This window comes from Salvelinus sp. IW2-2015, linkage group LG4q.1:29 (genome assembly GCF_002910315.2).
Source record: "Salvelinus sp. IW2-2015 linkage group LG4q.1:29, ASM291031v2, whole genome shotgun sequence".
NCBI lineage: Eukaryota > Metazoa > Chordata > Actinopteri > Salmoniformes > Salmonidae > Salvelinus > Salvelinus sp. IW2-2015.
Window position 1 is genome coordinate 16,854,838 of NC_036842.1, and position 25,378 is coordinate 16,880,215.

At 41.8% G+C, this 25,378-nt stretch overlaps 2 protein-coding genes across 2 annotated transcripts; both read left to right on the top strand.

Moving 5' to 3' along the window:
• The first annotated feature begins 3,573 nt into the window (after nt 1-3,573).
• Nucleotides 3,574-10,273, top strand: LOC111961561 (bile salt-activated lipase). Its single transcript, XM_023983937.2, has 11 exons — nt 3,574-3,670; nt 5,170-5,320; nt 5,497-5,616; nt 5,790-5,987; nt 6,282-6,412; nt 6,989-7,096; nt 7,187-7,301; nt 7,517-7,703; nt 8,043-8,243; nt 8,361-8,570; nt 9,930-10,273. Exons 1-11 carry the CDS (start codon nt 3,605-3,607, stop codon nt 10,093-10,095), a joined length of 1,653 nt encoding a protein of 550 aa, XP_023839705.1. The 5' UTR covers nt 3,574-3,604; the 3' UTR covers nt 10,096-10,273.
• Nucleotides 10,274-12,264: 1,991 nt separating this feature from the next.
• zgc:92275 (Rieske (2Fe-2S) protein) lies at nt 12,265-24,542 on the top strand. The gene is made up of 7 exons (XM_023983939.2): nt 12,265-12,781; nt 21,505-21,693; nt 21,938-22,116; nt 22,293-22,418; nt 22,708-22,827; nt 23,430-23,606; nt 23,981-24,542. Exons 1-7 carry the CDS (start codon nt 12,352-12,354, stop codon nt 24,140-24,142), a joined length of 1,383 nt encoding a protein of 460 aa, XP_023839707.1. The 5' UTR covers nt 12,265-12,351; the 3' UTR covers nt 24,143-24,542.
• The last annotated feature ends 836 nt before the right edge of the window (nt 24,543-25,378 follow it).

Sequence of the window (25,378 nt, forward strand, 5' to 3'; positions counted from 1 at the left end):
GGTTAGGACATATACTTTGTGCATGACACCAAGACACCAGTAATTTTTCCAACAATTGTTTACAGACAGGTTATTTCACTTATAATTCACTGTATCATAATTGCAGTGGGTCAGAAGTTTACATACACTAAGTTGACTGTGCCTTTAAACAGCTTGGAAAATTCCAGGAAATTATGTCATGGCTTTAGAAGCTTCTGATAGGCTAATTGACATAATTTGATTCAATTGGAGTTGTACCTGTGTATGTATTTCAGGCCTACCTTCAAACTCAGTGCCTCTGCTTGCCATCATGGGAAAATCAAAAGAAATCAGCCAAGACCTCAGAAAAATATCTGTAGACCTCCACGTGTCTGGTTCATCCTTGGGAGCAATTTCCAAACGCCTGAAGGTACATCTGTACAAACAAAACAATAGTACGCAAGTATAAACACCATGGGACCACGCAGCCGTCATACCGCTCAGGAAGGAGACGCGTTCTGTCTCCTAGAAAGGAACTTACTTTGTGAGAAAAGTGCTAATCAATCCCAGAACAACAGCAAAGGACCTTGTGAAGATGCTGGAGGAAACGGGTACAAAAGTGTCTATATCCACAGTAAAACAAGTCCTAACTGACCTAAGACGGGGAATTGAAAAACTGAGTTTAAATGTATTTGGCTAAGGTGTATGTAAACTTCTGACTTCAACTGTGTTTTCAATGACATCAGCGGTGTGCATCATGTGATTTTTGACCAATTGTGAGTAGGCATTGCCTACTAATTGGTTGTCATTGGAAACACTTATCTTTCTAATTTTTTTACCATAGAAATGGGCTGTTTTCACATGATGTTGGGGTGGTGCTGGAGATGAATATGAAGTTGAAAAATTGGGAAGTTTCCCTTTTACGTTGAGCAGTGATCTTTCCCGTTATTGTCCACAATGGAAAGATCAATTGAGGAGAAGTGTATCAGTTATCAATAAGCTATCAGTTGGGTAGTTTATCTGGCTGTGCACATAACCATAACCAATGGAAAAAGCTACACGAAACACACCTCCAAAAATCTGCTATCTAACTCTGTCACCATGGATATTTCAGTCCATGCTCAAGGTCACATACATTGCCTTCAAAAAGTATTCCCACCCTTGACTTTTTCCACATTTTGTTTTCTGATAGACTGAATATAAAAGGTATTACATTGAGATTTTATCATTAATCGACACCTAATACCCCATAATGTCAAAGTGGAATTTTGTTTTTAGACAAATTAATAAAAAATGAAAAGTTGAAATGTCTTGTGTCAAGTATTCAACCCAATTTATGGCAAGCCTAAATAAGTTCAGGAGTAAACATTTGCTTAAAAAATCACATAAGTTGCATGGACGCACTGTGTGTGCAATAATAGGGGTTAACATGATTTTTATGAATGACTACCTCATCTCTGTACCCCACACATGCAATTATCTGTAAGGTTCCTCAGTCGTGTAGGGAATTTCAAACAGAGATTCAACCACAAAGACCAGGGAAGTTTTCCAATGCCTCACAAAGAATGGCACTGATTGGTAAAAATAACAAAATGACCGTTCCACAGGTGAATATTCATTAATTGTTTATGGTTCATTGAACAAGCATGGGAAACGGTGTTTAAACACTTTACAATGAAGATCTGTAAAGTTATTTGGATTTTTACAAATGATTTATTTTATTTAGTTTATATGTGTGTGTGTGTGTGTGTGTGTGTGTGTGTATACAGTGGGGTAAAAAAGTATTTAGTCAGCCACCAATTGTGCAAGTTCTCCCACTTAAAAAGATGAGAGAGGCCTGTAATTTTCATCATAGGTATACTACTGTATATGTATACACCTATCTATCTAGTGTCACAATTTCTGACATTTAATCCAAGTAAAAATTCCCTGTTTTAGGTCAGTTAGGAACACCACTTTATTTTAAGAATGTGAAATTTCTGAATAATAGAGTGATTTATTTCAGCTTTTATTTCTGTCATCACATTCCCAGTGGGTCAGAAGTTTACATACACTCAATTAGTATTTGGTAGCATTGCCTTTAAACTGTTTAACTTTGGTCAAACGTTTCGGGTAGACTTCCACAAGCTCCCCACAATAAGATGGATGAATTTTGGCCCATTCCTCCTGACAGAGCTGGTGTAACTGAGTCAGGTTTGTAGGCCTCCTTGCTCGCACACGCTTTTTCAATTCTGCCCACAAATGTTCTATAGGATTGAGGTCAGGGTTTTGTGGCCACTCCAATACCTTGACTTTGTTGTCCTTAAGCCATTTTGCCACAACTTTGGAAGTATGCTTGGTGTCATTGTCCACTTGGAAGACCCATTTGCGACCAAGCTTTAACTTCCTGACTGATGTCTTGAACTGTTGCTTCAATATATCCACATTTTTCATCTTCATGATGCCATCTATTTTGTGAAGTGCATCAGTCCCTCCTGCAGCAAAGCACCCCCACAACATGATGCTGCCACCCCCGTGCTTCACGGTTGGGATGGTATTCTTCAGCTTGCAAGCATCCCCCCTTTTCCTCCGAACATAACAATGGTCATTATGGCCAAACAGTTCTATTTTTGTTTCATCAGACCAGAGGACATTTCTCCAAAAAGTATGATATTTGACCCCATGTGCAGTTGCAAACCGTAGTCTGGCTTTTTTATGGTGGTTTTGGAGCAGTGGTTTCTTCCTTGCTGAGCGGCCTTTCAGGTTATGTCGATATAGGACTCGTTTTACTGTAGACATAGATACTTGTGTACCTGTTTCCTCCAGCATCTTCACAAGGTCTTTTGCTGTTCTGGGATTGATTTGCACTTTTTGCACCAAAGTAAGTTCATCTCTAGGAGACAGAACGCGTCTCCTTCCTGAGCGGTATGACTGCTGCGTGGTCCCCTGGTGTTATACTTGCGTACTATTGTTTGTACAGATGAACGTGGTACCTTCAGGATTTTGGAAATTGCTCCCAAGGATGAACCAGACTCGTGGAGGTCTACAATTTTTTTTCTGAGGTCTTGGCTGATTTCTTTTGATTTTCCCATGATGTCAAGCAAAGAGGCACTGAGTTTGAAGGTAGGCCTTGAAATACATCCTCAGGTACAACTCCAATTGACTCAAATGATGTCAATTAGCCTCTCAGAAGCTTCTAAAGCCATGACATAATTTTCTGGATTTTTCCAAGCTGTTTAAAGGCACAGTCAACTTAGTGTATGTAAACTTCTGACCCACTGGAATTGTGATACAGTGAATTATAATTGAAATCTATCTGTAAACAATTGTTGGAAAAATTACTTGTGTCATGCACAAAGTAGATGTCCTAACTGACTTGCCAAAACTATAGTTTGTTAACAAGAAATGTGTCGAGTGGTTGAATAACTAGTTTTAATATATATATATATCAGTTGAAAAATAAACATTTCATGTACTGTAGCAGAGCCCACCATGGGAGCCCTCCCAACTTTATTTTTCTCTGTTACCATCTGTCTGGGTAGAGGGGAAGATACGTGGCGGTAACTATGACTCAGGGTAATGGACATTGTGAAACCCTAGCTGGAACAGAACAGATGGGAGGGGTCTCCTGTATAAAAGTTGTGCTTACAGGTGTCTCTGGATCAGCATGATGAAGACACTGGGTATTTTGGTTGCCTCTGCCCTGTTCCTGGGGTCCGCCTCGGCCGCCACTGTAAGTCCATTTTAGTTTATTTGGTGTAATGAAAGATTTTTATTTATTTATTCTGAAACCCATTTCCAGATATGATATTTGTTAATAATGTAGGTGTTTTAATGTAGCTATAATGTGTTTTTAGAACTATCTGTGGTTTTGATCACCTTATAGAGGTAAAAATGATACAGTAGAAATATACAGTGAGCTTAAAGTATTGGAACAGTCACAAATGTTTTGTATTGGCTCTACTCCAGCACTTTGGAAGTGATACAATGACTATTAGGTAAAAGTGCAGACTGTCAGCTTTAATTTGAGGGTATTTTCATCCATATCGGGTGAACCGTTTAGAAATTACAGAGTCCCCCCATTTTAGGGGACCAAAGGTATTGGGACAAATTCACTTGTGTGTTCAAGTAATAAAAAGTTCATTATTTGGTCCCAAATTCATAGCACGCAATGACTACATCAAGCTTGTGACTACGAATTTGTTGGATGCATTTGCTGTTTTGATTGTGTTTCAGATTATTTTGTGGTAAATAATGTACTGTCATTTTTTTGTCACTTTTATCGAAAATAAGAATAGAATATGTTTCTAAAAACGTCTACATTGATATGTATGCTACCATGATTACAGATCATCCTGAATGAGTCGTAAATAAGGAGCGAGAAAGTTAGACTCACATGTCATACCCCCAAGACATGCTAACCTCTCATTTTACAATAACAGGGGAGGTTAGCAGGGGGGGTGTATCTGTTATTATCTATTCTTATTTACAATAAAAGTGACTCAAATGACAATACATTATTAACCATACATTTATATGGGTCACAAAATAATCTGAAACACAACCAAAACAAACAGCAAATGCATCCCACAAATTTGTAGTGTCACAGGCTTGATTTAGTCATTGTGTGCTATGAATATGGGACCAAATACTTTAATACACAAATAAGTGAATTTGTCGTAATACCTTTGGTCCCCTAAAATGGGGGGACGGTGTACAAAAAGTGCTGTAATTTGTAAACAGTTCTCCCGATATGGATGAAAAACCACTCAAATTAAAGCTGATAGTCTGCACTTTAACCTCATGGGCATTATTTCAAATTCAAAGTGGTGTAACATAGAGCCAAAATATTTAAAAAATTGTACATTTCCCAATACTTTTGGAGATCACTGTAGTTTCACAAATAAAATAGGCTAAATATGAAATTGTTTATACTGATAAAGTAACCAATAGTGAAACACAAAGGGTTAAGAACTTCACCTGCATTTGTACTCGCACTGCAGGTTTTTGACATCTTTATCATTAACAGGTTGATAAGCAATGTGAATTCAACAGCTGAACACCTTTTTTGCAACAGTTCACTAATAGAAAAACTCAAAACAATGACACCACTACATGCATAAAACAACAACACTGAATACATTTGTGCATAATAAAAACAGTTTCACACTTGCATATATTACTGAATGTGTAATGAGTTGGTATCTGCCCTTTTGGCGTGTGCATGTGTAGCTTGGAGTGGTGTACACTGAGGGAGGCATGGTGAAAGGGAAAAAGGTCAATTCTGATGGACTCTTACGCACCATGGATGTCTTCAAAGGAATCCCCTACGCTGACAAGCCCGGCGTTTTTGAGAAGCCCAAGCGTCACCCTGGATGGGATGGTGGGTAAAAAACTAAATGCCTCCGATGTCCATCCATAAAGCAAGGAAAACAATTTAGTAATACAGAAGCAGATTGTAAAATAAATATTGGACATCCATATTGGACCATATCAGACCTTAGCCTTCCTAACACTCATCTCAGTTGACTGACTGATTCTCCTTGTGTCTCCTTCCAGGTGTTCTTAAGGCTACAGAGTTCAAGCCGAGGTGCATGCAGCTGAACTTGCTCCAGTCTGACACCCGTGGCCAAGAGGACTGCCTTTACCTGAACATCTGGGTCCCTCAGGGCCTCAGTGGTATGTAACATTCACCTGTGTCTTTCACCCGTACCTGTCACAAGAGTAGGATGTCTTTATCCACATATCAAAACATCATACAGTATGGTCTGCTGATGTTTAATAATACTAATAATAATATAACTTCGGTGTAATTCTGCAAATGTATTGAAATATATCTCCTCCCTTCCTAGTTTCCACTGGGCTGCCAGTCATGGTTTGGATCTTTGGAGGTGGTTTCCTGGTTGGAGGCTCTATGGGCGCTAACTTCTTGGATAACTATCTGTACGACGGGGAGGAGATTGCAAATAGGGGCAAAGTCATTGTGGTGACTCTGGGTTACCGTGTGGGCACCCTGGGCTTCCTCAGCTCTGGAGATGCCAGCGGACCTGGTAGGTATCAACCGAGGCTTTGCCTGGCTGGCTAGGTGGGTGGTGGGTGGGCGGGTGGCTTTGGTATGATCTGTGCCGCATCAGCTGATGTATGACATTGACCTTTTCTTCATGTAGTGATTCTCAGGTGACTGAATCCACTATATGATAATACTGATTAAGAATACGGTGTTCATCTGACCTTTAATCATCAACTGGCTGTCAGAAACTTTTGCCATTCTGTGGGAGCCAGATGTACAGTATGTTAGTAGGGAGAGTACTGCTGCTGGCTCACAGAGCGATCTTCCATGTCAGGTAACTATGGTTTGTGGGACCAGCATGCTGCCATTGCCTGGGTGAACAGGAATATCCGCGCCTTCGGAGGAGACCCCAACAACATCACCGTCTTCGGAGAGTCTGCCGGCGCTGCTAGCGTCAGCTTCCAGGTGTGGGACTAAAAAGAGAACTAACAGTTTTAATACAAAGCTTTCAGGGCAAAGGTAGTCATGTCGAAGTACAAAAAAGGACATTACAATGATGTTTCTTCAGTCTCAATGTTATATACTCTTCATTATAATATCATTATTAATCAGTGTCTTCCTGTCATAAAACATAAGTTTACTGTCACAGTGTGTAGTTTCTGGTAACTCGTGTCTATGACATTAGTTTATTACATTTGATACGTTTAACAATGAGAACAGGGAGACTTCTGATACCTTATTCTGAACCACGATGTCCTGTACAGAGTGATGGTCAGCCGAGTTCCTGAGACCTCTGTGATCTAATAAACAGGGTGATGGAAAACACTTGTACTTTAGACCATTTTAAGTTGTACCTTTTTCGATTGTTAGATACAGTATATGTAAGCATTAAGCAAGGTTCCTGTTATGATTGTAAGTAAAGATACTGTAGGTAAGGATATGGCTTTCGGCTTGGGTCCTCCGTCCACAGTATTAACAGATTAGCAAATGCAGAAAATGCAATGTACTAATTTGAGTTTGAATGTACTTTACGCCACACAGACGCTTTCTCCCCATAACAAAGGGCTGATCCGCAGGGCCATCTCCCAGAGTGGCGTTGCTCTCTGCCCCTGGGCCATCAACAACAACCCTCGTACCTTTGCAGAGATGGTATGTGTACTTCAGTAACATTGGGGGGGTATGAAACTGACAGAGATGCATGTTGGTTGTTAAAGGGTGGTCTCATCCTCCTCTCTTTAGGTTGCTGGCAAGGTGGGCTGCCCCATTGATGATCAGATGATGGCCTGCCTGAAGCTCATTGACGCTAAGGAGCTCACCCTTGCTGGTACCCTGTCCCTGGCTGTTTCTCCCTCCAGTGAGTATTCACTGAGGTTAATATAAGGGGCTGTGGCACACTTTGAGAAAGATGCTAAGGAGGTTGTGATTTGCATGCATTGATGCCTGTATAGATGAGCATTAGCCTGACGCTCACATATCTCCTCAGCCCACCATTTTACACAGGAATTTGGTGATGGCCATGTCCTACCCATAGCGTTAAAAGGTATGTCTTTCTCTGCCTGCCTCCTCTAGCCCCCATAGTGAGCAACCTGGCCCTCTCCCCAGTGATCGATGGGGACTTCCTGCCTGATCACCCAGGGAAACTGTTCCACAATGCTGCTGACATTGACTACCTTGCAGGGGTCAACAGCATGGATGCCCACCTATTCACTGGACTAGATTTACCCGCCGTCAACAAGCCAATCGCTAGCCTCCCTCTGTGAGTGACTTTGGGCTGATTGGTTACCTGGGAGGAGGAGGGTAGTCTGTTCAGTGTTGGCCATGTGCATTGTGTAGCTTAAATGGGACAGCAGATGTACCCACAAAGCATTTTATAGAGGCAACCAAGTCTAACTAACAAGTAGGAGTAGAATAAAACATGTATTAAAAACCCACAAAGCATTTTATAGAGGCAACCAAGTCTAACTAACAAGTAGGAGTAGAATAAAACATGTATTAAAAAGAATAGGGTTATCAGTTTGGGCAGGTCCCTAACACAGTTGGCTTAAGAAGGGGTTGTTAGATCTCTTGAGACTAATCTCTCGCTTCCTCACTGAAGGTCAGATGTGAAACTGCTCCTGGGTTCTTTGACTAAGAAGGGAGAGGCCTCTATCAATAGCGCTTTCGCAGAGTACACGGCAGACTGGGGAGATAAGCCCAGTCAGGAGACCATCAAGAAGACTGTTGTTATGATCGAGACTGACTACGTCTTCCTGGTTCCTACCCAGGCTGCTCTCTATCTGCACGCCTCCAATGCCCAGTGAGTCTACCTCCTTGTTACTCTAGCACAGCCTTTCTCCCCCAGTATGTGCTGTTTCCTATCCCAGCGTCACATATCGGATATCTAATCATTCCCCCTCTCCTTGCCCTATCCCAGATCTGCACGCACCTACTCCTACCTGTTCTCAGAGCCCAGCCGCATGTCCGGGATAGTCCTACCTTTCCCCAGCTGGATGGAGGCTGACCACGCTGAGGACCTGCAGTTTGTGTTCGGCAAGCCCTTCACCACGCCCCTGGCATACTGGCCCAAGCACCGCAATGTCTCCAAATACTTTATCGCCTACTGGACCAACTTCGCCAGGACCGGGTAAGAAAGAGCTGCAAAGCAATCATATACAGTAATCACACCCTGTGGGGGATATATGTATATATATATGTATATATATATATATATATATACATACACACAGTATCAGCCAACCTGTGGGCACACCTACTCATATACATTGTAGAATAATAGTGAAGACATCAAAAGTATGTATTAACACATATGGAATCATGTTGTAACCAAAAAAAGTGTTAAACAAATCAAAATAGATTTTAGATTCTTCAAAGTAGCACCCTTTGCCTTGATGACAGCTTTGCACACTCTTGGCATTCTCTCAACCAGCTTCACCTGGAATACTTTTCCAACAGTCTTGAAGGAGTTCCCACATATGCTGAGCACTTGTTGGCTGCTTTTCCTTTACTCTGCGGTCCAACTCATCCCAAACAATCTCAGTTGGGTTGAGGTTGGGTGATTGTGGAGGCCAGGTCATCTGATGCAGCACTCCATCCCTCTCCTTCGTCAAATAGCCCTTACACTCCATCCCTCTGCAGCGATACGCAAACCAGATGGGATGGCGTATCGCTGCAGAATGCTGTGGTAGCCATGCTGGTTAAGTGTGTCTTGAATTCTAAATAAATCACTGACAGTGTCACCAGCAAAGCACCCCCACACGTCACACCTCCTCCTCCGTGGTTCACGGTGGGAACCACACATGCAGAGATCATCTGTTCACCTACTCTGCGTCTCACAAACACACGGCGGTTGGAACCAAAAATCGCAAATTTGGACTGATCAGACCAAAGTACAGATTTCGACTGGTCTGATGTCCATTGGTCGTGTTTCTTGGCCCAGGCAAGTCTCTTCTTATTATTGGTGTTCTTTGGTAGTGGTTTCTTTGCAGCAATTTGACCGTTAAGGCAATATTCACGCGGTCTCCTCTGAACAGTTGATGTTGAGATGTGTCTGTTACTCTGAAGCATTTATTTGGGCTGTAATTTCTGAGGCTGGTAACTCTAATGAACTTATCCTCTGCAGCAGAGGTAACTCTGGGTCTTCCTTTCCTGTAGCGGTCCTCATGAGAGCTAGTTTCATCATAGCGCTTGATTTTTTTTGAAGAATATTACATTTGTTTAACTCTTTTTTGTTTACTGCATGACTCCATATGTGTTATTTCATAGTTTTGATGTCTTCACTATTATTCTACAATGTAGAAACAGTCAAAATAAAGAAAAACTCTTGAATGAGTAGGTGTGTCCAAACTTTTGAGTGTGTGTGGCAATTTAAAAGAAAATACCATTTCAAATTCTAAAGTGATATTATCCTCACGAAAACGATGATAAATCGAAGTTTCCCACCATTATGTTTTTCTTACCATCCTCAACCCCTTTCCCACCACAGAGACCCCAACAAGGGGGAGTCCAATGTGCCTGTGACCTGGCCTGCATACACCACCTCTGGGCAAAAGTACCTGGAGATCAACGCCAAAATGAACAGGAACTCCGTCCATGAGAAGATGAGGGTGCGCTTTGTGAACTGGTGGTCTAACACCCTTCCCTCCATCTGAGGTAGTTCTCACTGAGCACAGGCTCCCTGATGCATAATTGACAGCATGCTACATTCACAGCTATACAGATTGGTCTTATTATGTCACATATAAATGCAAGGCTACTAGTACCACCAGATGGATTTGTGATTGTAACCATTTTTTCTTCATAAATAAATTAATGCAATTAAGAAGTCTACCCTGTTGTCTGTTTTTAGTACTGTACAGTCACCAGTGAAAGGTGTTTTTGTTTGTATTTATCAAGAAATGGTTGTATATGTACATTATAAACTCCTTACTATATATATATTTATTTATTTATTTATTTATTTTGTATATCAAAGACCGATGGTGATAGAAATAGTAGCAGGTAGACCTATTCACCCAAGTTGCATCAGAATTTACAGTGGAGTTGTTTTTCTCTGATTAGTTGCAGTACTTATTTTTGCCACCATAGATCACTGACAATTTACTGAAGGAATTTAGTTCAATCCGAGATTAGATGAGTTGCTCACAGTCACTAGTGGTTTGACATTTTTTGGGGAAGAAGGTGGAGTTAGAACCAGAGCCTATAAACTGAAAAACCCTATTACAGAATCTTGACCAGTGGCATGAACGCGTACCCAGCTTCAGCCCAGCTTGCAGCTTGAAACAAAAAGGGAATCAGGTGCTTAGCTGAGGGACTTGAAAATAAATACAAATATACTTTACCACAGGACACTTCAACAATTGACTATCATGGCAAATAAAGAAAAAGGAGGCGTGCACTCCGTTTTTGCATAAATCATCCGATATTTATTTACGGGACATGGACAGGTGTAAGCATAAATCCTAGTCCTCAGATTCTAGGAGATAGTCCAGTGTCCTATTGTGACAGCTACATGGCTGACATATAGACAAGACCATGTGTGTGCGAGCGTTCCAAAATAAATGTACACATACAGTGCCAGTCAAAAGTTTGGACACACCTACTCATTCCAGGGTTTTTCTTTATTTGTACTATTTTCTAGATTCTAGAGTAATGGTGAAGACATTGAAACTATGAAATAACACATATGGAATAATGTAGTAACCAAAAAAGTAAGTAGCCACTCTTTGCCCTAATGACAGCGTATACCCATGTGGGTGATTGAAAGATGAACAAGGTCCACACTCCAGTCCAGTTTGTGGAGGTAATGCACCTTAAATGTGGTTGCCAACTGCCATATAAAATCCACAAAATCAAATCAAACAACCACCCACATGTCACAGTTTAGAATAATGTTTTGTCAGTGATGAACACCCAACAATGCCTATACATGTAATATTTGCTGGTGGGTATGTCTAGAAAGGGAAGATGAAGGCATATAGTAAAAGCAGTGGTGTAAAAATATAGCTGGCACTAGCCTTTTGGGGGCCCTAAGCAAGATTTGGTTGGGGGCCCCACAACCTTGTTGCAAAACATTTTATTGGCCTTATGACAGCAGGGAGAAAAATTGAAGTTTTAAAGGTACACTATGCAGAAATTGCTCCATTTCCTAGATGCTAAAAATTGTGACAAAATAAGCCAGTATAGTATAGAGAATCCTTGTACCATGAAATATATTTTTAATAATCCAAAATATAGTATTTTAAGCTGTTTGAAGCTGGTGTACAAAACCAAAAGTAAAAGATGCAAAAATAAAACTTAAGAATAGGAAGCATAGAAATAGTGCACATAAACCAGATCTACTGCGTCTTAGACTTTCAATTACAATGACAGATATGTAACTCACATTTTAATGTGAATTTGGTTGGTTGCCCAAAAAGTTACATATTGCAGCTTTAAGGTTAGTTTCCTGCAATTCTACACATTTTGTCACGGGGCTTAGATAGTGTTGCAGGTTTAAAGCATGTTTTCTGCAATTCGATAAAATGTTCCATTGGCTAATGCCTGGGTATAAAGACTGTTGTGTAACACTTATCCCAAGCTTGACCTCTCATCTGTCGGAGGCGTGGCCTATTACCCAAGTGTCGCATCTCTTTTCCAAGGTGCTCTGCATCACGACAATAGCCTATAGAACATTTATGCCACACCTGACAAGACTACAGTACGACAAACTATTAAGTCAGTCTTTTTGTGAAGCCACACTGCCGATCTGGCACAGGAATCAGTGCGACAGCGCTGCAGTGGCCCGAACAGGAGGAGAGGTTTTCATGGTGACGCGGCTGTGACAGGCCGCTAGAGGGTGGCAGCCAGGGACAAACACCCGAGTACTCTGTCTGGAGATCTCCTTATAGGCTAAATAACACGAGAGGATGGAGGGTCAAAGCATGTCTATACTCGGCAAGATGATGGCAGTTATAGGGATAAGCGTGGTAGCAGGTCTCATCGTGCACGTGCGAGACCCGTTGGACTCAATTTTAGGAGGTGGATACCCGGAGCTGTGGAGGAAAGCGGGACTTGTAGGTGCCCCAGCCCGGGCCGTGGCTTGCATCTTCGCCGGGGTTTCCCTTCTTGCTATGGGCTGGCTATATAGACTGCTGTTTGCCCCGCTGGAACTGCTCAGAACTCCCGACGAGGTTGGATACATTGCCGAAGACGGTCGCTCCCGCGCCCAAGCGGCAAACGAAGTGCGTCGGAGACGAAAAACTGGCGAACTGCCACCCGTTTATCCCAACGGCTGGTATCGAGTATTGGATTCTCACATGCTGGAGCGAGGGGATGTCAAAAACGTAACTGTTTTAGGTATTCACAGCGCCACCCACTACAATACAGACAAACCAACAACACATTCGATTAGACGACAATATGTCAGTCTCTGAGATCAGCAAATAATTTGTGCACTACATGTTTTTTTTGCAACACACACAGTGTCTCAGTAGTGCACCTCACAGTTGAATTTAAGGCTACGCATCATAGGATAAAAATAGCCTGTCTCACTCCAGATTGTAATACATGTGGTTGTCACGTCAGGCAGGACAGTCCAATAACGAATCCAGGTGGAGATGCTGACAATGCACCTGTCCTTGTTTAGGTCTCCCTTCTCTTTCACTTTCTCTCGCTGTGTAATGTATATCCACTCATGAGTAAAAAAACATCATATCCAGTTGATGTTAAATCAAATATATGTACCCTACCTGCAATTAACAGTCCAAGACTCCTCTGACTCACATTTCCTGTGTTAACATTGTCACATCAAAAAGCCACACTACGATGTGCATAGGCCTACCAAAGAGTGTCCTACCAACATGATTAGGCAAATTTTGAAGCATGATTTAAGCTTACACCATTTGTATACAAGTCTCATATGACAACATAAACAGTGTAGGTGCTTATAGTAGCCTAGTTATAATCAGGTAAGTCAGATGATGTTTAAAAGTCATTCTTTCAATTCAAGTATTTCGATTGGGCCTATTTGAAATGATGGAAACCCTACTGTGTAAAAGAAAGGGACCACATTTGGTCTTATTCTCTAAAGTTCAGCTTTGGCTCATTTCCTTAGGTGTAATAACACATGCAGTTCAATTCTATTGACTGAACACCTGATTTTGTATTACAGTACATTTCCTTGTCTCAGCTCTATATCCGCTTGCTGAGTGGTGGTGGTTGGAATAGGGAAACAATAGAAGCGCCCTCTTTTGCATGGACAACCTGGGGTTCCAAGATCCACACAAACGAAGGACTTTTTTGTACACTCAAGTATGGATAGTTTGTTGCCTCGTGCTGAGTGCCTGACACCAAATAGTCAGCTGGAGAATGTGTGGAACACTGAAGATGAATTTGTATATGAAATCAGTCACATTTGACATGCACTAATCAGTACATGTGGTTTTGTATGTAGCCTACTGAACATATTTGCATGTCCTCAGAAAAGATGCAGTCACAAAACTATATAAAAAATACTAATCCCCATGAGGAAGACATTATACTGATCATCTATTACCATGTAGAGAACACTATGATGATATGCCATTGACATTCTCTTCATATTCTTGTTCTTCTTTGGAATGCCCTCTTTCTCTGGCTGCCTGCTACTCATAGCTCTATCATGGGATCTAATCAGTAACCTACTTTAGCTACAAAAAAGATCATGAATAGCATTGTAACAGTAATTAGAAGCCTGTTTGAAAAAAAACAGTTATGCATTGAGATTCACTGTCCTTTACACAGAAAAAGCTGTAAAAAACAGTCTCTTAGGCAAATAATATTTAGGCCCGAAGGACTAAAATAACTTCTGAAAGGAATGCCATGTATTATTCTGACTCCAGTGACATCTGTATTGCATGATCCAGTCAGCATATTTGTAACCCTGTGTGATATGAGAGAAAGGAATGTGTCATCAGTGTCTCCAGACAGTTATATAATAGATTCTACTCTCTAATTAGTCACAGAAGTACATTAATGCAGAACTATTTGGACATATTGGGACAAACAGGGTTCGACGCCTATTGTGATTGGATTTCTTATCATTACTCAAGAATTAGGTTCTACTGAATAATTATAAAAATAATTACATAACCTCTTTTAGCTGATTGCACTCTGCACATTTTGTCTGCCATTTCTCTGCCATCATCTTGAACTGGTTTCAACTTTGAATATGTGATATCTTTAGAACCTGCCAAGGCAGGTCTCAACAATCCAACATAGATACATATCATTGAAGATTGTTTGATATGCGCTCACTGTTGACATTTCAATGGTCGTTGCCTTTGCCCTGTCAATGCAATGCCTCACCTGTCCATTGTTCTTCATGTGCAGTTAGATGTAGCCAAGCCAATTTGCCAGGAGAAACCCTATATTGTTGGAATGCCCATTTTGGTTTTGTGTTGAAAGTTTCAAATAATCTGCCTGCCTGCCTTCCTTTGTTAACCAAGAGCCGTTGAACAGTTGATGACTTGGCTGCTAGGAAACATTTAATCTGAAAAGCCAACCTCCTTATTGTTTACTGGGACCTGATCACCATCAATGTGTGTTTGCTTCAGCATCCTGGAGGTGGATGCTATGGCCACTAATGTTTATTTTAGTTACTCCATTCTTTCATCTGAAACTCTGCTGTGTGTCTCTGTGGTCTGTGCTGACCTGTGACAACAGCGACTCAGTCATTAAATCAATAAATGCTTACTTAAGGGTGATGCAACCATTTTCAATAAATAAAGCAGAAGGCCCAAGTGTTGGTTTTGTTGCACAAGCCTCTGCTGTGTGTCAGGCCTGACAACACCTTAGCTGCCCCGACCTCCAAAACTAATGCTCTTCACACACCAATGCATTGTGAGGCTGACTACTTCTATTCAAGGCCCGAGATTAGGCTATTTAAGAATGCTCGTCGAGTGGGTGACATGAATTAAAGTCACACAACCTATCAAATAAAAACAAGTTCTTGGGTGAGACCCACGGATTCACTAAATCAAATGTTTTAGTTATCCTGCAATGTTTTCTTTCTGCAGACACAAGAGTTGGAAAAGTCTTGTTGTGTCAAACCTCAAATTAAACTCTTGGCCCTCCACTTCAGTGCTATTTTTATTCATTCACATGTACAGTACGGACTATAAATTAAGATTCATGTGAGACCAGTACTGTTGAAGTTTTGACCACCCAGATTTTTTTTTTTACATTGGATATTCTTCCATCTCTCCACATTCCCTTTTGACAGTGTATACTGCCATACTGGGGAAAAGTGCTGGTTTAGGAATGATTTATCTTTAATTATCTGTCAGCAAGAGTTGATAAATCTCCCCCTGTTATGGGATTAATTATTCTCCAATTCTCCCCAGGCACATTATTCTACATTCCCCTCCAAACACAGTCTCATGAGAGTAACTGGAGGAATATGCTGTAAGGGCCTGATTCTGACCTGAGTTAAGCGCACGTAAATGGAATGCAATTCCCTTTTTATCCACTCTTCTCTCTATGGTATTCTGACCTTGAATTTAAGAATAAGAATAGCATGCTGTTCGCCTGCTATTTGTTTGGGGTGGAGATTGAATAAATTAAGGTGTGGCGGAGGTGTGTCTACAGATATGCCGTATTCTGACCTTGACTTAATTCCCTAATAATTTCACCACTTTTACGCATGAGGAAACCATGAATAAGGTCTAGCAAAACTACTGGTTCCAACTGTAAAAAGCATCCGATAGAAATAACACCATTCTCTATGCACTGTGATATACAAATTGTTAAGAGCTATTGATAAGAGCTTGGTAAATGAGTAATCTGTTTGGATAAAATAATAGTGCATTTTATGTGACACTTGTTTTAGATCTATTTGACCTTATAATCACTGGAGACAAATGTGAAACCAATCATATGGCAGCAAACTGAAGCATGTCAACATAGCAACTTTTAGTAGAGTTTATGAAATGCTGTGCCATTATACAGAATTTAAATTGTACTGCCTTTTAACTTGCAGGAATGGGCACTCAAATGTCATGATTATAGGCTACCAGGACTTTTTTGGTCTCCTATTTTCTATCATGTTAAATATTAGCCACTATCAGTATCGACTGTCAGTTGGCTTAATAACCACACATATTCAACTGCCAATTTACTGTTAGTTCCCTTCAGTTGGTATAGCCTATGTAACGGGTGTGAAATGGCTAGCTAGTTAGCGGTGGTGCGCGATAATAGCGTTTCAATCGGTTACGTCACTCGCTTTGAGACCTTGAAGTAGTGGTTCCCCTTGCTCTGCAAGGGCCGCAGCTTTTGTGGAGCGATGGGTAACGATGCTTCGTGGGTGACTGTTGTTGATGTGTGCAGAGGGTCCCTGGTTCGCGCCCGGGTCGGGGCGAGGGAACGGACTAAAGTTATACTGTTACACCTATATTATCATTCCATTTAATTACATTGTTTTGTTAACCTTCATTTATTTCCTCTGTAAACGCTGTCGTGGAGGATCATTAGTAAAAGTTGATCATGTAAAAAAAAAAAAAGAAGGCAAGTAAGTTAATTAAATCGTTGTGGAGCGGAGCGCAGACCAAGCTGTAATAGTTTGAACCTTAAGCATGGCGCAATACTTGGCCATGTCTTCACACAGTTCCATAGTTAGTGCAGTGAATAGGCGAGGGTATAGCCTACTATTGTACACTATTCTCCCTATTATAATTCTATGTACACTAATCTTCCAACATTAACCTGGGTTGAAGAACTGAATGTGGCAATTATCAGATTGAATCAATCCACCATTTTCTTTCTTTCCATTTTTTTATGATTTATACTGTAAATACTTTCCTAAACCTAAATAATCTACAAGATCAGAGTATTTTAAAACTACCAACTGAAACGGACGAATATGCATATGTAACCGATGTGAAATGGCTAGTTAGTTAGCGGGGTGCGAGCTCATAGCGTTTCGATCGGTGACGTCACTCGCTCTGAGACCTTGAAGTAGTTGTTCCCCTTGCCCTGCAAGGGCCGCGGCTTTTGTGGAGCGATGGGTAACGATGCTTCGAGGGTGGCTGTTGTTGATGTGTGCAGAGGGTCTCTAGTTCGAGGCGAGGAGAGGGACGGAAGCTATACTGTTACACATGTATGGTCTCTCAAGTCTGTCGACAAAATTTTAACTAAAAAGGTACACCGTATTTAAAGGGATGGCTTAAGATAAATGTACTGAAAACCTTATTGAATGAAAACTCCACTAGAAAATACTGTATGTTGGCGGGCAAGTGGAAGGGATTTCAGCGGTTGAATGAAGTTTATTCAGAGCGCGCAAGGTAGCCACACCTGTAGAGCGCATTACGTTACTGAATGAGGTAAGTCTGAATACCAGATACTGACAAGTGCATAGGAAAGGCGTAAATTCCTAAATCGGAATCAATCCCTAAAAGCATCACAATTTCTATGGTCACAAACCATGACAGGTATGCACATGGAAATGTTAGGGAAAAGGGATATTGGACTGTTGGAGGAGAAACTTGACAACTGCTGATGACCAGGTGACACCTGGTGATTGAGTAACGTTACAGTGCTGCCATGTCTGTATCACACTTCCCCCAAAAAATATGCATGCCATTTTGTGATAATGGTTACGACAAATTACATGGCATCCGTGTGAATTTATAGCAAAGCTATTATTTATATTATGGCACCACGTATCATTTCACGCTACCTCGATTTATTCCATCATGACGTCAACATGCTCCTTATTTGACTGTAGTTAGCTGCAATCTTAGACAGATGCAGCCTATGATTGTTGAGTCCGGGCAAATGTTGCAGCCAAACTGCTTCAAATAGGGTGATTAGCCTAGGTAGCTAGCTAGCTAAATGACAACACTATTAATTCTAGAAGTAACGACTCTATTGCTTAATTCAGAAAGTAGACTTCACCTCCGCGTTACATCTATAGGCATTTGCTCGCTAACTAGCTAGCATGAGCTAGCTAGCCAACATGCATTGTTTCTGACATGCCACGATTCTGCTTACTTTACATCTGACAGATATCTAGCTACTGTAGCTAGATAATGATGGTTTACACTGACTCTACGCACACCCACTCACATACAAGCTGCTGCTAATCTGTTTATTTTATATCCTGTTGCTGACTGCAGAACAAAAATATAAACGCAACAGTCAAATGAAATAAATTCATTAGGTCCTAATCTATGGATTTCACATGACTGGGAATACAGATATACATCTGTCAGAGACCTTTAAAAAAAAATGGGCCTCAGGATCTCATCACGGTATTTCTGTGCATTCGAATTGCCATTGATGAAATGCAATTGTGTTTGTTTTCCATAGCATATGCCTGCCTATACCATAACCCCACCGCCACCATGGGGCACTCTGTTCACAACGTTGACGTCAGAAAACCGCTTGCTCACACAACGCCATTCACGTGGTCTGCGGTTGTAAGGCGGGTTGGACATACTGCCAAATTCTCCAAAACGATGTTGGAGGCGGCTTATTCCACATTAAATTCTCTGGCAACAGCTTTGGTAAACATTCCTGCAGTCAGCATCCCAATAGCAAGCTCTATAAAAACTTGAGACATCTATGGCTATGTGACAAAACTGAACATTTTAGAGTGGCCTTTTACTGTCCCCAGCACAAGATGCAGCTGTGTAATGATCATGCTGTTTAATCAGCTTCTTGATATGCCACACCTGTCAGGTGGATGGATTATCTTGGCAAAGGAGAAATGCTCACTAACAGGGATGTAAACAAATTTGTGCCCAAAAGGTCTACACCTGTTGTATACGGCACATGTGACTAATTTGATTTGAATTTGAATTTGAGACAAATAATGTTTTTGTGCGTATGGAACATTTCTGGGATCTTTTATTTCAGCTCATGAAACATGGGACCAACACGTTACATGTTGCGTTTATATTTTTGGTTCAGTGTAGTATGTTAGCTAGCTAACCAACTAGGCAGTTATCAAAGACACTCAGTCAGTAACTTACAATACTTTTCTGACCAACTGGACATTACTTTAGCCAATCTCGGCCTACTCCCGTCTATAGGTCTCCTACTAGGTTCAAAACAATATCAAATAAGCTCTGTGGCTGTAGTCCGGTGCTTCATTGTCAAAATAAACCACTCGCATACTGCGTTCTGGTGCAGCCAGGCAGTCAATGGCTCAATGTTCCAAAAGTATTCACCTGAATCTACGTCAAGCCTGGACAACATTCTATTTCATATTGTTATGGTGTGCGTGCAGCCCAGAAGTATATTTAAGCAATAAGGTACGAGGGGGTGTGGTATATGGCCTATATACCACAGCAATGGGCTGTTCTTACCCACGACACAACGCAGAGTGCCTGGATACAGCCCTATTGGCCATATACCACAAACCCCCAAGGTTCCTTATTGCTATTATAAACTGGTTACCAATGTAATTAGAGCAGTAAAAATAAATGTTTTGTCATACCTGTGGTATACGGTCTGATATACCACAGCTGTCAGCCAATCAGCATTCAGGGCTCGACCCACCCAGTTTATATCTCCAATTTATATCTCCAATTTACAATGTTGGATGGAGAAAAAAATAAGTGACACATCAGATTCATACACTACTCATTATTGTTGTTGTTTTTTTAAGTGAAACATGGCCTTTACTAGACTCAGTAAGCATATCATTAGTCAAACACATAAGGCCTATTGGATTGATGCTATCCTCTCTTTTGGAGCCTCTCTAGTTTCTCTACTTCCCCACATGGATTTACTGAGATCCTCCTCTCTTTTTCTCTTCCCCTTTCTCTGTGCCAGTTTTCCAGCCACCAGTAAGAGCCTGTCCCAGATTCTGCTGACTAAAATGAACATTTGTCAGCTCCGGTCTGTTCATTTCTTTTTTTTTTGTTGTAAATAGCCACACCTGTTCCTGAAATCTGTCAGTCCAGTCAGTTTCACTATTTTATGCAGTACACAGTCAGTCTAGGACACTCTTCTCAAGATATCTCAGTCAACATTTGCACACTCTCTAATTCTGTCCCGGCCTGCAGACAGTGTGGTTGCAGTCACGGCCTGCTCTACTTATCTGCTGTCATTTGGGCGGCAGGGCGTTATCCCGGTTTCCGAGGGTTTAACCGGGAGGGCCTACTCATTGCCTAGCGTTGCCAGGGCCGCTGAATCCTATCCTTAGTGACAGTTGGGCGGCTTTAATCTGAAGGTAATCTTAGCTCCGTGGGGTCACAGTCAGGAGCTAAACCAGCTAGTTTGCTGCTTGGCCTCTGGTCCCGTATCCAATCCCACACTGTCTCAATCTGATGGCTCACTATGCAGTGGGCCGTGGCTTAGTGTGGTATACGTGCTTGTGGTATACGTGCCTGTAGCTTCCTGATCGGTCCTGTCCAACTTAACTATATATACTGTAGGTCCCACATACAACACACCCGCCCTTCTCTGATGCAGTGACACAGTTCAGGAGACAGGGGTCATACCTCAGATGAGCATTTAACACTGACTTTGTTGAAAATATGATTGTGAGAATATGACATAAATGGCACTGACTCACACCCAGTCCATTCTTTTAATTTACTGTACTGTTAAGCTTGCCAACTCAGACCGAGCTCATTCCAGGAAATGAAATAGGGCCTTCAACATTGTTTACAATTGAAAGAAAGTGTACCAAACGCAGCTGTTTCCAATTGTTTATAGGTATTTAGGTAGCTATTTATTTAATCTCCTAGAATAGTTTCAGTGCTTGCCAGGAGGTACAGGTTGGTTACAGAAGAGTTCAGGCCAAGCCAGGTGGGTTGGCAACCCTATGGATACGGTTGTTGTTGCCCTGAATACATTGTTTACCTGGGACACCCTGTGGATTTAAAGAGAAATGCAGTCTTTTCAGAGATTTCTTTAGATGTCCTTCAAGAGTAAAATGCTCATTCAATAAATTAGGTGTTTTCACATTTGTATGTCTTAATTGACTTTAAGTAGATATTTCAAGTATTTTATTATAGTAGTCATCTAATTTTAAGACCCAGCTCCTCACAGCTTACTTTTGACCTTCTTTCCCAAATCTGTTTTCCTCCCAGGTGAGCAGGTGGCAGTGTTCCGGGGCACAGAGGGCAAAGCCTACGTGGTGGATGCCTACTGCCCACACCTGGGGGCCAACCTGGCAGTGGGGGGGCGTGTGGTGGGGCAGAGCATAGAGTGCCCATTCCACGGCTGGCAGTTCCGAGGGGAAGACGGAAAGTGTGTGAGGATCCCCTATGCAGAGAAAGGTGAGAAGCCACGACCAACTCAATGTAATGTAATTTAACCATGTTTATATGTATCCAGCTAAAATAATGTGGGATTTTACTTCTGTCAACTGCAGTCTTTCGTGACAGCCTGAAAATTAGTAGCTGATTTGATTCTGGGTGCCGAGATTGTAAACAGTGTAATGTCTTACATTTTAAAAACAGATTGATTTGTCATTTAGAGCAATATAATGATTTTGTTTATTTTCCCTCTGTGGATCGTTAGTGCCAGAGTTTGCTAAGGTGCGCTGCTGGCGCAGTATGGAGACCAATGGTCAGGTTCTGGTGTGGTTCCACTGTGACGGAGAGGAACCTGGCTGGACAGTACCAGAGCAGGGGGAGATCACACGAGGGGAATGGGTCTACCGGGGCCGCACAGAGCACTTCATCAACGCACACATAGAGGTCTGTTGTCTGTTGTAGATGTGTGATAAGAAAAAGTCTTAATTTTATACTGGTATATATTTTTTTTTACCATATGATAACTTTAGGTCAATGTGTTCTTTAGTAAATCCTGAAGACTTTGTCTAATAAAGAGAAAGTCAACTGTGCCTTTTCCTCTCTGTGACTGCCACCTGTAGGAGATCCCTGAGAATGCGGCAGATATTGCCCACCTGGCCCACTTGCACACACCAGGCATTGTGAGTGGGGTTGACCTGCGCTACACCAACAGCAAGACCTGGGAGTTTGTGAGGCACGATTGGAAGGTAAGGGCTTCCTGGCCATGTGACCTTACCACTCTGGGCCCTACTTATATATACGTTTAGAACTTCTTTAAATGGTGCCTCAATGGTGTGTCCCTACAAATACTGTGTGTGTGTGTGTGTGTGTGTGTGTGTGGTGTGTGTGTGTGTGTGTGTGTGTGGTGTGTGTGTGTGTGTGTGGTGTGTGTGTGTGTGTGTGGGTGTGTGTGTGTGTGTGTGTGGTGTGTGTGTGTGTGTGTGTGTGTGTGTGTGTGTGTGTGTGTGTGTGTGTGTGTGTGTGTGTTTTTTCCAGGTGCAATGGGAAGCTGAGTCTGAGCCCACTAAACACTGCTCCCAGATGCTGGTGAAACATGCCCTGACTGTGTTTGGTCGCCACTGGCCTTTGCTGGACATGGATGTAGTGGCTCGACAGGTACAGATAATCACAGACAGACTAGATAGTGTTTAGAAAATTGTGACCCTGAGGTGCTGAATTCAGACATAAAACACAGCTGAAGTCATCATTGTCGGCCAAGACCACCCAGTGCCAAGACTGCTCTTGGTTTTAGCCTCTCCGTCAGCTTAGATATATATCACCATCTCAAAGGAATAAACTGACCATTCAGACAGCTTTGTCACCTCTTGTTTTCGCTTCACTGTGCTTTTGGATTTGTGTATACATGGCTGCTTCCAAACGAGCTGCCTCAGTCACTATGGTGACGTTGAACAAGACCTTTGGCTGTGTGGAGACGACCTATAACTCTGTCTTAGGTCAACTGCTGTTGGACAGTGTGGTGCCTGGCTGCTGTAGAGGCAGAACATAGAATAGTATCAAAACTCTCATCATAGAAAGCAATTAACATTCACCTTAGTATTGTATCAATAACAGTGTTTCAGTCTGATGTGTCCAGCACCATAAATCAACTCCGTTTTTTATGAATGGTCCATTTAGCTCTGTCCAGAATTGTGTCTACACTATGTTTAGTACATGGACATGATGTGTATGTGTCAGTAATATATGTCTGTGTGTTCCAGGTTGGTCCAGGGGTGGTGTTCCTGCTGTTCGACCACAGTTTCCTGGGTCGGGGTGTGATCATGCACTGTGTGACGCCCGTGGAGCCTCTATTGCAGTGTGTGTCCCACACCATCTTCTACCAGAGCAACATCCCCCCACTGGTGCCCAAGTTCATCCTGAGGGCAGAGTGCATCCAGGTACCATGTATCCCCACCATGTTGCCCATCTTACTCCTGCCCTCAGACTCGTACACACGTTTTAACACACGGGAACTGTACTGTACAGCCAATGATCAAACTGTTCTCAATGTGGTACATCATATTCCAAACCATGAATATCATGCATGTCAATTCATACAGATTATTAGTATCCTTAATAATATTCAATTCATCATAATCTGGTGAATATACAGTATGGTAGAATACATGGTAGACTTTGAAATTTGACTTTTAAAAAGTCACTAATTAGCAGGTTTTTTCTTTTTATGTGAACATTCTTGTCAGATTGATCACTACTTATTTCAGGTTTTGCTATAAGTGACCCCTTGTTGTTCTGACTGTTTGTGTCCCAGTTTGAGCGGGACGTGATGATCTGGAACAATAAGAAGTACATCTCTAAGCCCCTGCTGGTGAAGGAGGACTCTGCCATCCAGAAACACCGGCGCTGGTTCAGTCAGTTCTACAGTGATAACAGCCCTCGCCTGCGCTACCAGCACAACACGCTGGACTTCTGACCTCTCACACACTGAAAGAAGCACAGGAATGCCAAAAGGAGGTACTGGTCCAAAAACACGTTCAATGTCCAAAAGGTATTCAAATATAAAAGAGAAGAGGACACCCTTGGACTCTGAATGGGGATAAATTTAACACCAGAAAATTGTTAGTCTTTTGTAGCAGCCATAATGTCAATGCAGTCAGCTCTTTCATGGTTAATGGATTGTGGGGTCTTGTGATGCAAACCAGCTGTAGTAAAAGCAGTATTTGTTATTGTTTTGATAACTGAGCTGCAACCAAGTGCCCAAAGGGACTCTTATTCTACCAAAGCCCCGAAGTCGTGCTGCACATTTTCACTGAATTGGACTTCCGTAGCAAGAAAAAATGCTGGTGGGAGGATTCAAAGCAAAGAAACTGAATGCCCTCACATCTCCCATCAGAGTTGTACAGGTGTAAAAAGAGACCAGACTATCTTTGGCCAAATGAACACTCCTGTGGGAACTTGGTGAGATTCGCTCTGGCCTCGTTTAAGTGCCTAGCTATAGCTACTCTGTGATCCTATAAGATTGATGGGACCTGAGGACTGCTCCCTTTTCACAATCCAGTTTATCCACATCTCAATCGTACTGGATTCAGCCCATATTCCTGTGAAGACCCACCAGAACCAACCAATATGAATAGATATGCCAGAAATGCCTAGCCTTTATTGTAGCTGATAGTAAGAGTCTATACTGTGTGAATGAACAGGAATGTATTGGAAACCGGTGTGCTGTCTGTACATTGTTACATGATTCCAGGAGGCTTCAGTTTGATCTCTGTACCTCCTGGCATTATAGACCTGTGACTACCATACAAAATAGGTCAGTGTAAAAAACATAACTCGCTATAACTTAAAAGATGACATTTCTTTTCAGCCTAAGCTCTCAAGGAAACTCCAAATCAGGCAATCAAGACTTGTGAGGACATCACTGTGTTCCAAAATGAGTGCTTAAAGCATTAATGTTTAATGAAAGCTGGCACCCAGCCCCAGCTTCAGGCCCTTTCAGGAGTGTTTGTGTCCCCTGGAGAATATCTTAAAGCTCAGTTGCTGATTGACCCTGCCAACTGATAGTGGTTCCCTCACATTACCCCTGAATAGATTATGCAGTTCCTTTGTACTATGCACCAGTATGATGACAGTATTGGAATTTTGGTACCAGGTAGTTACCAATATGCTGAATTTGAATAGTTTGAAATAAGTATTAGAAAGTATCAAA